This window comes from Ictidomys tridecemlineatus, chromosome 9 (assembly GCF_052094955.1).
Source record: "Ictidomys tridecemlineatus isolate mIctTri1 chromosome 9, mIctTri1.hap1, whole genome shotgun sequence".
Taxonomy (NCBI): Eukaryota; Metazoa; Chordata; class Mammalia; order Rodentia; family Sciuridae; genus Ictidomys; species Ictidomys tridecemlineatus.
Window position 1 is genome coordinate 89594302 of NC_135485.1, and position 13552 is coordinate 89607853.

The following is a 13552-nucleotide window of genomic DNA, read 5'->3' on the forward strand; positions in this document are numbered from 1 at the left end:
TGGGTGAGGTTTGGGGAAAGGTGATGAAGACCAACAGAGGCTTTCTAGGCAAAGGGAAGAAAGTGAGAAATGGTATGGAGAAATGTGGAGGTGGGGATAATTCAATGTGACCAGAGTATGTGATAGTTTGGGGGAAGAATCAATATATGTAGTTTAGTTAGGAATGTGGAGACACCAATGATACCTAATGAGTAGGTAGGGAATGACATATTCAGTGTTCAGTGACAATTCTTATGGAGTTCTTTGTCTGCAGCACATGCTTAGCTAAATACTTGGCTCTATGATGTAATCCTCAAAATAATAGTATCAAATAAGTATTTGTTACAGTACCATTTCACAGATAAAGAAAAGGATTAGAAAAGGGAAATGACTGACAAATGTTGAATCTTAAATAAATAGCCTTCCTGAATGAATGTATTTTGAGAGGTTAGCATGAACCCAGAAAGTGAGATAGCATAGAGGAAACTGTAAATGAAAGATGGAAACACTGTTGAACATGATAATACGATGGTATCTTAAAGTCCTAAGAAATAGTAATAAGGTCCTGCCTATGGTAATGGCAAGTTGATCTGGGAAACACAGATTTTTTTTGATTTATTATATTTCCCCTAAGAAAGCACCAAATATGTAGGCGCACTCCCCAATCTAAGGTCCTCTTTTAACATCTTTCACAGAATTATTGAGATTTCTTTTGCAGCCCTTGTCAAGAATCACCATTACACATTTGTGTGACTATACTTCATATCCATTTCCCTCTCTGGGTGGTAAGGTTCAGGTTAGACGGATCATGCTTAAGCAACGTGATTCTGCAATCTGCATTTGGGGTAAAATTGGGAGTTCATAACCCACTCAATCTAATGTATGAAATATGATATGTCAAGAGCTTTGTAATGTTGTGAACAACCAATAAAAAAAATAAACATCATATACTTAAAAAAAATAAAGAAATCCAATACTGTGTCCATCCACAGTTAATATTTATTGCATTTAAGAGTGGATGAAGAATAATGAGAAAGAATGGATCATGGATAAATAAATGTAGAATAAAAAATGACTTCAAGAACTTTGAGTAAAAAATATGAGTGGATAGTATTAGAATACAGGAAGGGAAGGGAGTGTATATATATATATATATATATATATATATATATATATATATATATACTTTCAAATATAAAACTCTGAGAATGAACATTCATTAAAACAAAAAGTATATAAAAGCAAAAAAAAGAAGTCATTAAAAGAAAAAATAATGCATGGTCTTATTATTTTAAGGCTATATTCTATAGCATTTACCAATAAGCTCAACTAGTTCCATTCTTTTTATTTTTAACTCCATCCTTTTTTTAACCTTTAGTTTGATCTTTTTGAAAATGTTGTTGAATATTTCATAGAAATACATTAAACTAATGGGTCTATTTTTCCATTGTCTATATACTTGATAAAATTTAAAAAAAGATGGGCCATCATTACAGGCAGTATAATTATGGTCTCAAACAATCACTGACTGTGTAGTCTATCAGTCTTTTAGTTATTTGGTCATTTCTTTGTTCTTTCTTCAAAATTAAACTAGTTTTCAGGACTAAAGGAATAAACAGTCAGGTTCACAAATTTTTGAACACTTATCCACTGTGACTAAAGCAAAAGAAATTGTCTAAACCTCTGGATCTTTATTCACCTTAACAAATGATAGAGGGAACCAAATGTTAGTCTTAGTTTGAAATGACTTTCTCATTTTCATTAGAACAAAGTAAGTCCTCTTTTAAAATCCACTTTAAAAATAGGAAAAGCATTCTGAATCAGTAAGCAGACCAATAAGCCAGCAAAAAGCCCTGGGATGTGAGAGTTCTGGACTTTGCTGCATGTATTCACATAGGAATAATAGTACTGGAGAGACTGACAAAAAAATTGCATGACTAATTCTAGCTAATTACTATCAGTGTGTTCTTCACCTGTCTACAAACAAGAAGTTCATATAGTACAATCTCAAGTCTAGAAATCAGAGAAATATTTGTGTTTAGAGAACATTTCTTCATGGAATTGGTAGAATAAGGGTATTTAGTCTTATGTGTTCTTTTCATGGATCTAGATTTGAAAGCAATGCCTTATAAAATGTACATTGCTCTTTAGGTTTTAGAGTAAAAACTCAAGTTTTCAACTCAATAATTATGTTTTAAAAATTATGTGAGAGGTAGCACAGTTAAATAAAATACTAAGTTGTAGTTCATACAAAAGTTCCCTCCTATCCCTTACTGGCATATATAGGACTTGTCTACATCCAACAATTCTGAAAATTTTTCCTCAAGGAAAAGAAATATAATAATCTGAAATTCAAGAAATGTCTCACACGAAATGAAAAATGATGTCAGTGCTGTGCAGTTGGAGAATTGCCTTTTAGCAATGCATAATGTGCTCAGAACTTCACTGTTTTGTAATTTGCTAACCTTGAATAAAAATAATAACCATAATAATTATAAGATCTGAAATATGAATACCACAAAACAGTCTCCATCAATACCCAAAAACCAACAAAGCTCAAATTGTTTCACTGATACACACATTTACAAAAGAGGCATCCCAAAACTTCATATTTATTTTTCTAAAATCATGTTAATTTCTTATTTATTTCAGGCATTACTAGAGACTCAAAATTTACTGCGCACTCAGGTTGCAAATTTTACCTTCAACCTTGGATTTTCAGGGAAGTTTTACCATACAGGTAAGAAGGAGCTTTGTGTTCTCAGGCAGCTACATATAAATAGGACATAGGATTATAAATGTTCCATAAGTAGGAGAAACAGAATGTCCAGATTGATTATGGGAAAAACTTGGGTGCATTATATGAGAAGCCAAATCCAAAATCAATGAGCTCGTTTACTTTGGTAAATACTATTAAAATCAAGGACAAAAGAGAAAGAGAATTGACTTTTTCAACTCAGTACAAGAAACCATAATTATTGTTTTAAGTATGACTGTGCATCTTGTTTGTCAGCACAGCCCAAGTGAGAGCATACCTCAGTAATGATGATGATGATGATACTAATACTAATAATAGTGGGCACTATTTTAAAATTTTTGAGTGGTCAAGGTATTGGAGACTTTTGTACATATTATTTACCTTTGAAAAACATCTGGTAATGGGAGAGGAATTTTATAGCCTCAAAGAAATATACTGATCATCCTTTGTAGGATTTTTACCTGAAAATACTAAGATGAATTTGGCCATATATCCATTAAAACCTTCACAATCAAGTTTGCATTTTTTTCATAACTATCTAATCACAGTTAAATTTCTGTTCAGTCTAAGCCTCTCAACAGGTTCACAAAATGGGACTTGTGTTCATTACTACTTACTCTGTGCTCTGTTATTTCTCACCTATTTTTACTCTCACCTTCAAATTTTGACTTTCCTTTTCTGAATATTAGGATTGTACTAACTGTAGAGAAAACAATGTGTATGAAATTGTCTTGCAGTGAAGACAAAAATACTACTAAGTAGTGCTGGTATTTGTATTAAAAGAATACCACCATCTACACCTATTTGTGCTTTTATGCAGTGAGTTAAATGCTTTGTTTAGGACTTTGCGTTGTTGTTTTACTAGCATCTTAGTGAAAACAATTCACAGTGTTCTCTGTGCATGTATGCAGTTTATTGATTCATTGCAAATATCCCATGCAAGGGTAGTGTTTAATTATCATAAATTGAGCTTGTTTACCCAGAGAGACTGTTTAATATAGAAGCCCAGCATGGTTTATTAGAATATTGAAGTCACAATGTCTTATTGGCTTTTCCTTGATGCTTTTACTCCTGCTTTGTAACATGTAAATCTGTTTAAAGTAATAGAAGGAAAATTAGTATTTAGACCAGTTGATAAATCAGATGATTGCATATTTTAAAAGGACATTTTGTAGCATAGATTTGGGTCATCTTATCTGCACAGGCAAAGCAATTTCAGCTTACAATTTTGAAAATAGATATGATTTTGTAACTCTTCTTCAAAAGCACCCTCAAGAAATGAGTTCAGGCCTAAGAAGCTCTGACTATGAAATTATAAAGCAGATAACTGTGCAGGCTGCATCTACTCATGCAGGAGAAAAATTATGGGATTATTTGGAACTCACATACAAACAATACTATTTTGTCTTAAATAGTGTAAGGAAAACATTCTTTTGGCTGAAATATATCTGGATAATCACCTCCATTTTTATTTACTTTTCCCACTCAGATCTCCTAAACCTGCCAGACATTTGCAGAATTAATGTTGATAGAGGTTATGACGTGTTCCATTTCTTCTTTACAATCCTGAACATGTATACGGTACACATCAAATGAGCAGCATACCAATCAATATTACAGGGATAATTGTTGAAGGAAGACCAAAAGAATAAAAGCAACATTTTAATTCTCTCTCTCTCTCTCTCTCTCTCTCTCTCTCTCTCTCTCTCTCTCTCTCTCTCTTTGTTTTTTTGAACTGTGGTTGTAGAGATTGAACCCAGGGCACTCTACACTGAGCTACATCTTTATGCCCTTTTCATTTTTGAGGCAGATTCTCAAGGCTCGCCTTGAACTAGCAAGTTTCCTGCCTCTACCTCCCTGAGTAGCTGGTACTACTCATGTGTGCTACTGAGCTTGGCTTTCATTATATCTCTCAAGGAAACCTTATTGACTCTTTGTATTGAAATTATCCTAAAAAAAAAAATAATGGAAGAAACACTGTGCTGCTATGCTGTGGTGATAGTGCACTTTAGAGAATAAACACCATATATAAAATGGCAAATCCTGGAAGTTTAATAACCTTCATATAATTATGTAACTTTTATTTAACTATTATGCTGTTTTGTCCACAGGAACATTGAAAATCATCCATAACATTTTTTTCAAGGGTGCAATCATGTCATGTTAAATACTTATTAACACACATGACCATATCAAGGTTTCTTTTAGGGCTGAATTACACGTTAGTTATACCCACTGTAAGAAAGGCAATGCCTCACCCTCCTGTAGTCACATTCCTATATAGAGACTTAACATTATAGAAAAAGAGATTACAAATCAAGCCAGTGCTGTGCTTTTGTGTGTGCTTGGCTGTGATGCATAACCATGCAGAGATGGCCTTGTTGCAATGAGGGTTTAGTTCTTCCTCCAGATGATCTGGCTTCCCAGTGCATAAAGATGCTGATTGATGAGACTCATTGTTTTGAAGACATTTAATCACATATGTCCAGTGTAATAATGATTGATTCTGCATATTTCAGACTGATTCACTTATTTGTATTTCTCATGTATTTTTTCCTGTTCAGTTTCTCTGTCCTTCACATGCTAAAAACAATCTCCACCCAAAAGGGCATATTACTAAGCTTTTCATAAAAGTCATTCATCCGCAGGTGCTAAATTGAAAGAGGAAGGACATGGTGTTGATTAAAAGGAAAAAAAAATAAAAGTATAGGGTTGAGAGTGAAATATTTTAGTCGGGAAATATTTACAACTTGATTGAAATTGCAAAATGAAAACTCAATTGAAAAATGAAGACATTACAGCATTAAGAAGATGACTTTTAGGCATGGAGGAGCTACAAATTTTATTTTTCATGGAACACAATCATTGCTGTTCTTCGTAATTCATAATAAATTGAAAATGATTCAATAATTAATTCATGAATAATGTTTGCAAATCGGATTAATGTTGGTCTTTTCCATGACAGTCAGTTTTTACAAAAAAAACAATTTATGTAAAGTTATTAACTTTCAAACATGAAAATAAGAAAAACACTACATTCTTTCTCCTTTAATTATTTTTTGTTTTTTAACTTTTCTTATGAAGGGTGGTTTAAAAGACTAGATATTAGAAACAGACTGCTTGTGTTAAAATCCAAGTACTGACATTTTACTAGCTATTTGAACAAAACCACGCTTCTGAACATTTATATGCCTCAGTTTCAACATTTCCACAATGGGGATAATAATATCTCTTTCATCTGTAATAATGTCTAGTTTGTTGTTAGTATTCTGTTTATTATTAAGGTTTTAAGAGTATTTTGTATAAGAATAAAATATTATCAAAAATAAACAATAGATGATTTGCACTGCTCTTTTTTCTAATTTTGGAACTTCAGGTAGCTTTTAATCAGTTTTTCATCATATCGCTCATCTTACTTAGTATAGTACTTAAAATTAGCTTATTCTACATTAGCCTGTTATGTAACCATATAGATTCAAGATACAAAGTAAATTAGGAAATATCTTCATACTATTTAAGAATCATACTAAACAAATATTTGTACAGACAAAAGAGATAATACTGACACTGGAATTTTATGTATTTTATTTTAAAGTTACAATTGTGTTTTTAAGGAGGTTGACTTACACTCCAGATCTTGCTAAAGCTTGTCTTATTTTGGTAGACCTAAAAGAACTCTTCTTAGAAGCATATTATCTCATAAGACAGATCCTCTAAAAGTGATAGCAAAGAAATTAACTGTTTATATATCATACTTCTGAATCAAAGTACTTCTTAAACTCTGGGAATCAGAAAAAGTAAAAGAACATAATTTTTAAGTAAGAATAAAATTCACTTTTTTACTAATGATGATCTAGATTTGAATCTAGATCAAGTTAGAAGTAAAAAGGCTCAATTTGACCCCAGATATTTAAATGAACTGTAACTTGTGTTACTATGGGAATATATGGAACACAAATTACATTTTCACACATAATTCAAGTACACATTAAGTACTGAAGATGTGTATGTAGGATAAGTCGAAAATACAATATTTTCATTTAGCTGAGTTTGAAAACATTTGGAATTCTGCTGTTCCCTTAGCATGACTTGTATCATATTTTTCATTAAACAGTTTTCACTGTCAAGGGTCTGCCTCATGTGGTTTTGAATTGTATGACCAGCATAAAATAAGAGAAATGCTGACAGAAAGTAATCCATGATGTTGAAAGAATTTAAAAAGGAGGCTTTAAATGTCATTCTTAACCTTATGGAGAGTGTTTATAAATTAGCATAATCTCTGATATAAAAATTACTAAGATTTTACAATCAGTCATGCATCTGTTTATATCAATAGTCTGCAAAATTTTCTTTAAATTGAGTAATTGACCTTCTTCCTGGTCAAGTATGCATTATGTGCTTCCTGCCACTTACAATAATGATCAACGGAGTTTAAAGTGAATAGAAGCATTTCTCAAACATTCTGTATTCAAAGCACAGCGGACTAATTCCAGAGAGTTGAGAGAACCATCAATTCCTTCATCATATGTGACATGAAATAACTCATTCTAATCTATGATTGAGTCTGCCAAATTATGGCCTTGAGAAACATCTGTAGCATAATGATGCTACAGATGAAGAGATAAACTCTTCCTCATTGGATTTCAATATTCAATATTCTTTTACTATATTAATGAAAGTCAATAAATTGTGAATCTGTATTACTAATTATTATTAGATAACTTTAACAAAAATTAGGAATGCTATCTGCTCATTTTATTCATAGGACTTACCCACTTTTTAAACTTCCATATCTTTATTCTTTGTAGTGACATTTATGTTGCTAAAATCCTATTTAAATCAGGCAATTCTTCCAATTTTAAAGGACTGTGGACTAAGGATTATATTCCAGGAACAATGAGTGTATTTAAAAAGACACACAAGTTGGTTTATACTTTATTGGCCATGAGAAACTTTGAATGTTCATTGATAATAGTAAGATAGATGGAGTTAAATTATTCATTTATTCACTTAAAAATATAGAATTTTAAAGAATGGTACAAATTTTTTTTTCATTGGTTAGTTCTAAAAGATGGATTTGTATGATTTTGGAGTTTTATTTTTGATTTTGTTTGGATTTTTATCTTACTTCACTGTGTTTTTTGTATTTCTAAAATAAGTAAGCATGATTTTTGTAGTCAGAAAAAAAATTAACAATTCACAAGTTAAATTACAAACTAATTTTTCACATATATATGTGCATATACGTGTAGGAAAATTTTTAAGAGAAAAGGAATTATCTTTGATCATGAGTTCTTTGTACAATGAGAAATAAGTTGATAATTTTGAAACAAAAAAAAACCCAAATGATTTAAAAGTAGATCTACTCTTTTATTACAACATGCTAGCAATTCTAAAAATAAAAATATCAGTAATAAAATACTCCTAAATACTAAATTAAGCAACTCTCTACCCCTAGGGCCAGCACCACCTACCTCCATGACTTCCCAAATCATTTCTCTCTGATGTAATTTTTCCTGATTATAAAAACCACATAATTGGACCTACGTATCAGTAGCATGAAGGATTAAATAAATTTTACAAAAATAACTTTTGAACTAGTACAAATTTTTTACTAAAGTCATTTTTAACTTTGTGTTTATAGGAACTGAAGAGGAAGATGAAGGAGATGATCTTCTGCTGAGGTCTGTGGATGAGTTCTGGTGGTTTCCACACATGTGGAGCCACATGCAGCCACACCTCTTCCACAATGAGTCATCTTTAGTTGAGCAAATGATTCTCAATAAGGAATTTGCACTGGTGAGCACATTTTATTGTAGTAGTTTTCAAACTATAAGTTCTCATCTAGTAGTGGATTATTAAATCAGTTTATTATTAATTAAATTCTATAGAAATACAATAAAACAGAATAATTGGAGTATAGCACAGGTACTAAGGATGCATGTTGTGTTTTGTGGTATTTTATTTCAGGAGTGTATACCCGCATGGGGCTGAGAGATGTATGTGATATATAGATAGATAGCTTTCTATATAGATACATATAGATAAAAATCACAGTAATATCTTTCAAAAGGTCATTTTCAGAAAGTTGCTACATCCTGTTTTATTAGAAAATTATTAGAGTATCAATGAAAAGACCAAAAAAGTACTTTCTCATCCTCAAATTTCTGCATTACATTCCAAATGCCATATAATTAGAAAAGTTATTTGCTTAAAAATCATTTGCTGCAAGAACAAATGAAAGGATGGATGAATTGAATCATTGAAATAATGACTCTAGATCAGTGGCTCTCAAAGTTCAATGTATCCTCATTTCACCTAAAAGTCTTTTTGAAACACAGACACTGGGTCTTACTTCGAGAGTGCTGATTCAGGAAATCAGCAGAGTGGCTTGAGAATTTGCATTTTCAAGAAATTCTCAAAATGATGCCCATAAAGCCTAGAAGAATCACTTGTCTAGTCCAGGAACTGGTTAACTAGGGCCCATTAGCCAAATGTGAATTATTGGTTGTTTTTTATGGTCCCTGAGCCAAAAAAAAAAAATGTGTTTTGTTATTTACATTTTAAATGATTGAAAAGCAATCAAAGGAACAATATTTAGTAATATAAGAATTATACTAACTTCAAATTTCAAAGTCCACATATGAATTTTATTTGAACACTGCCACAGTCAGTCCTTTACATATCGTCTACAGGTGCTTTTCCACTGTAACAGTAAAGTTGAGCAGATGCACATTACACCATCTGTTCCAAAAAGCGTAAGATATTTCTCTCTGGATCTTTACTAAAATGTTTACACACCTCTGTTGTAGACCTTAGTGAAATTATGTATCCCTTTAAAAATGTAATGGAAGATTGAAATCTTGTTCCCAGAAAAACACTCAGATACACATTTAGACATATAATCACAAAGGTTTGTGATAATCACAGGGCCCAAACACCCTGGGTCTGGTTTAGGGAACCCTGTCATGAAAACGAGCAATTATTTTGTACTGAGTAATTGTTGTTATCTTCATTTTTTAAAAAAAATATATATATTTGGAAGCCAAGCCCTCAAATGGATGCTGTAATATTTTATAAAGTTGTGCCTAGATATTAAGTTAACCCCCTCTCTTTCCAGTTCTAAATTCCCACGATAGCATCAGATCAGCACAGAGAACCTTTAGAAGTAAGTGTGAATAACATCAAAGGCAGTTATGATCATGAACTCAGTCACCAGGATAACTTGTTCAAATCCTGACCTTCTAGCAATGATTTCTTGATCTTGAATAAATTAGTTAGATTCTCTATGTCTTAGGCTTCCCCTGTGTAAACATGAGAATAATAGAAACAACTGTGAGGGTATGTATAATATGCTTAAGGTAGTGCCTGACACTCAGCAAGCATTCAATAGGTACTATGTCCTTTCTAAATACAGACAAGTGTGCAGTTATTTCTTTAAATAGATAAATATGCAGCTATGCCTTCCCTTAAATAGTCAAATATACATTTATGTATATATAATGTATAAATATATCATACACTTGTATATTCATTGTATATATGATATACATGTTTATCTATTTTGCATAATATATATATTATATATATATATATATATGGCTTAATGTGTGTGTGTGTGTGGTTAGTCATCATTTAACCCTTAGAGAGAGTCTAATAGATTTACTACTGCTTTATAATATTGTAGAATTAAGTAAATTTACCCTTTTCAAAAACAAACATACCTTGAGTGAGCTAGCTAAATTTTCTCATTTGTGGTTATTTTGAAAATAAAATGTGTTTTTCACTTGCTTGAAACCTTCCTGACTCCTCTACCACTCTGAAGCCTTGCTTTTTTAGGCTTGTAGGTCATATTTCATAATGGCTGATTTCACCTGTTTGTGTAATTTCTTTTTAAAAGCCATGCTGAGAGCTCTGGGAAAGACTCAGATGTAATTGCTTTGTAATGAAATGTTGAAAGCTATTTAGAGTCCATTCAGAGCAATTACATTTGTTTAGTTAGCGTGGCTAGAAGCTAGACTTAAACCTATAAATATATTTTGTAAAATATATCTTATTATGTGCTGCATAGTCAAAATATTGCAACTTAAGTGAAGTCTGTTAAACACACATATTGAAATGACATTGTCCTTCTTCTGGAGTTCAACTCAATAATATTAACTCAGGACATTTTAAACAGTAACGTTCAGAGCCCCACCTTTACTATTAACATAATATTACAATATGTTTACTGTCCAGAAAGCAAGAAATTTCTTTCTTTCTTATTAAATGATCTTCTTTTCCTATTCAGGTGACACTTTAAAATCATCAACAGTATTGAGACAGGATAGGACAGTAGAAAACACTGACAGGGATGTTGGCAGGATAAATATTAGCCCCAACTGCTAGTACAAAATTCTAATGGAGTGGGCAACTTTTTAAGTGTCTTCTTGCTTCACTTTTCTCCCCCCAAAATAGTAATGACTCCCTTTTTCATTCTCCACACCACAAAGTTTTGAGATAATTAATTTACATCAACTCATCTGCCAACCAAAAGCACTGGACCAGATAATGCCACTGATCAATTCCAGCTTTAAAATTCTGTGATCACTGACAACATCAGTCCACAAATTTGAATGGAACATCTTGAAATACTCATCTAGCTTCCATTGAAGCAATTATGAAAAGAGATTTTCAAAGTAAATGAATATTTATATGGATAAAAATCAAAAGTGTCCTCCCGCTACTTCTTTTTAAATTTGTCCTGTACTCCTAACTACTCTTTAGTTTGACCTTGAGTGGCAGAGGGTTCGTCAATCTTGAAATCACAATTGTTCTCATAGCATTTCCAAAAATGATTCAAATGACATATTAATAGTTTCATAGTGATATTTCAGAAATGGTTCTTAAAACATAATCAATCAGCATGGTCTTTTGTGGAATTTCTCTGAGTTCTTCCTGGATAGAGTTCATTTTCTGTTATACATGTTTAAAAATCATGAGAGTAACACATTGTCATGAAGTTTCTTTAACCCTTCATTATTTTGGAAGAGGCTTTATTAATTGTCACTGCTCAATCCAGGTACACATGATATGGGGTGTATGTGGGGGTTGCATGCATAATCACAAAGGAATGCAGTGTGAGTAAGTGCATGTATATGTGTGTGTATCATTCTTAATGCATGGATATATATGTTTTGCATGTGTATATGTGTGTATGTGTGTGTCTGGACAGATAGCATCAATTTAATGATAAGCACAGTCAAACAAGATAGCATAGCTACAATACACCTTACTTAGTATGGAAATAAAGTGAAGAAAAATATTTTTAGTTCATTTTCCTTTAATAAATCAGATCTTTGCTGCCATTCAGTTGCTTGAGCATGTCAATAAATAGAAGCAAAGCTTCAAAGATGATAACAAAGGCTGGAGAAAACTAGAAGCATCAACTAACATGAAAGCAGCTAATGAAAAAGTTACCAAAAATCATTCTGATTTAACCCGCATCTCCATTTTAATCACAGAAAGAAGAGTGCCTGTAGCATAAATCTGAATTATTTATTTTTATTCTGCAATAAACATATGAAAAAAGTTTTTGAGAATTGTTTTGTTGTTTTAACTTTTACATACATACTCATTAAATTTCCCAAGTCAGTGTGGCTTTTCAGTCCACTGATAATTACAGATCATGAAGTACCCTGAAGGGATAAGGACCAACTTTTTGTCTTCAATGCTGACATTTTCAATAACAATGTAAATTTTCTTAATGTTCTATTGAACAGTAGGCTATCTTATTCTTGACCAAGTAAATAAAGATTCTTTAAATAAAGGCAAAAGCTTTATAAATTCTACTTTTTAAAACTTTACATATTTATGAAATCTATATAACTTCCTCATAATTAGATTCAATTTTGTGAAGTAAAAAATTTTGAAATTTAGATTGTTCTTATAAAAAACAAACCTGTCAAAAAGCATCTATGGAAAAATCTGTGTTATAATAGACTGCACTCAATCTGCTATATAGATGTCATATTAAAAAGTAATCAAAGGAATATGAAAATGGAATTTATGGCACAATAAGACAAATGTCAGAGAGAACTGACTATGGATGCCTGCAATGTCAACATCTTAATGGATCATGTGACATACAGCCTTGTGCTGTACAGCAAATAAAAGATGCCAAGAATTGACAATTAAAACTAACAGGGTATAAAAGTAGGGAATTTAGGAAAAACTAATAATCACAAAATTCAATGATGATACATAGTCTTTACATTCAGAAGAGGGGATACATTCACATGCATTATTATAATTTATATATTATATTCATATATTATGCATTATTAATAATAAACCTGAACATAAAACGTAGAGAAAAAGGAGAAACTTGTGTAATATGCAATAATATGGATGAATATTGAGGTTATTATACTATGTTAAGAAGCTAATCAGAGAAACATAAATATTACACGATTACTCCTACATTAGGTATTTAAAAATGTCAAGTTCAAATAATCCCAGAAGGGAATAGTATTTTATAGGGACTGGGGGGAGGATAAAATGGGGAGTTGTTAAACATGGAACATACTTATGTATGTTTTAGTCTAGCAAGATGAATATATTCTAGAGATTTGTGAGAGTACTGTAATTGACAATAGTGTATTTTGAACTTAAAAATTTGTCAAGAAGATAGATTTCACACTAATTTAATAATAATTCAAATAATAAATTAAAATCAATGTTTTTGACAATTTCATAAATTCTAAAAGGAAATACGTAACCATTTGATACAAGTATCTATGTAACATACTTCAGAAATCAAGTGCGTTTGTACCG

At 31.6% G+C, this 13552-nt stretch overlaps 1 protein-coding gene across 2 annotated transcripts in view; it reads left to right on the plus strand.

Annotated features, from left to right (window-relative positions):
• The window catches only part of Ndst4 (N-deacetylase and N-sulfotransferase 4), a 262135-nt gene that overhangs the window by 128594 nt on the left and 119989 nt on the right, over positions 1-13552 (plus strand). The window contains exons 3-4 of one of the 2 annotated variants that reach the window (XM_021729707.3): positions 2632-2719; positions 8382-8536. In XM_021729707.3, the coding sequence (XP_021585382.1) occupies positions 2632-2719; positions 8382-8536 (243 nt within the window). The remainder of the gene's footprint in view (positions 1-2631; positions 2720-8381; positions 8537-13552) is intronic. The other variant, XM_040292929.2, reaches the window with a different exon arrangement.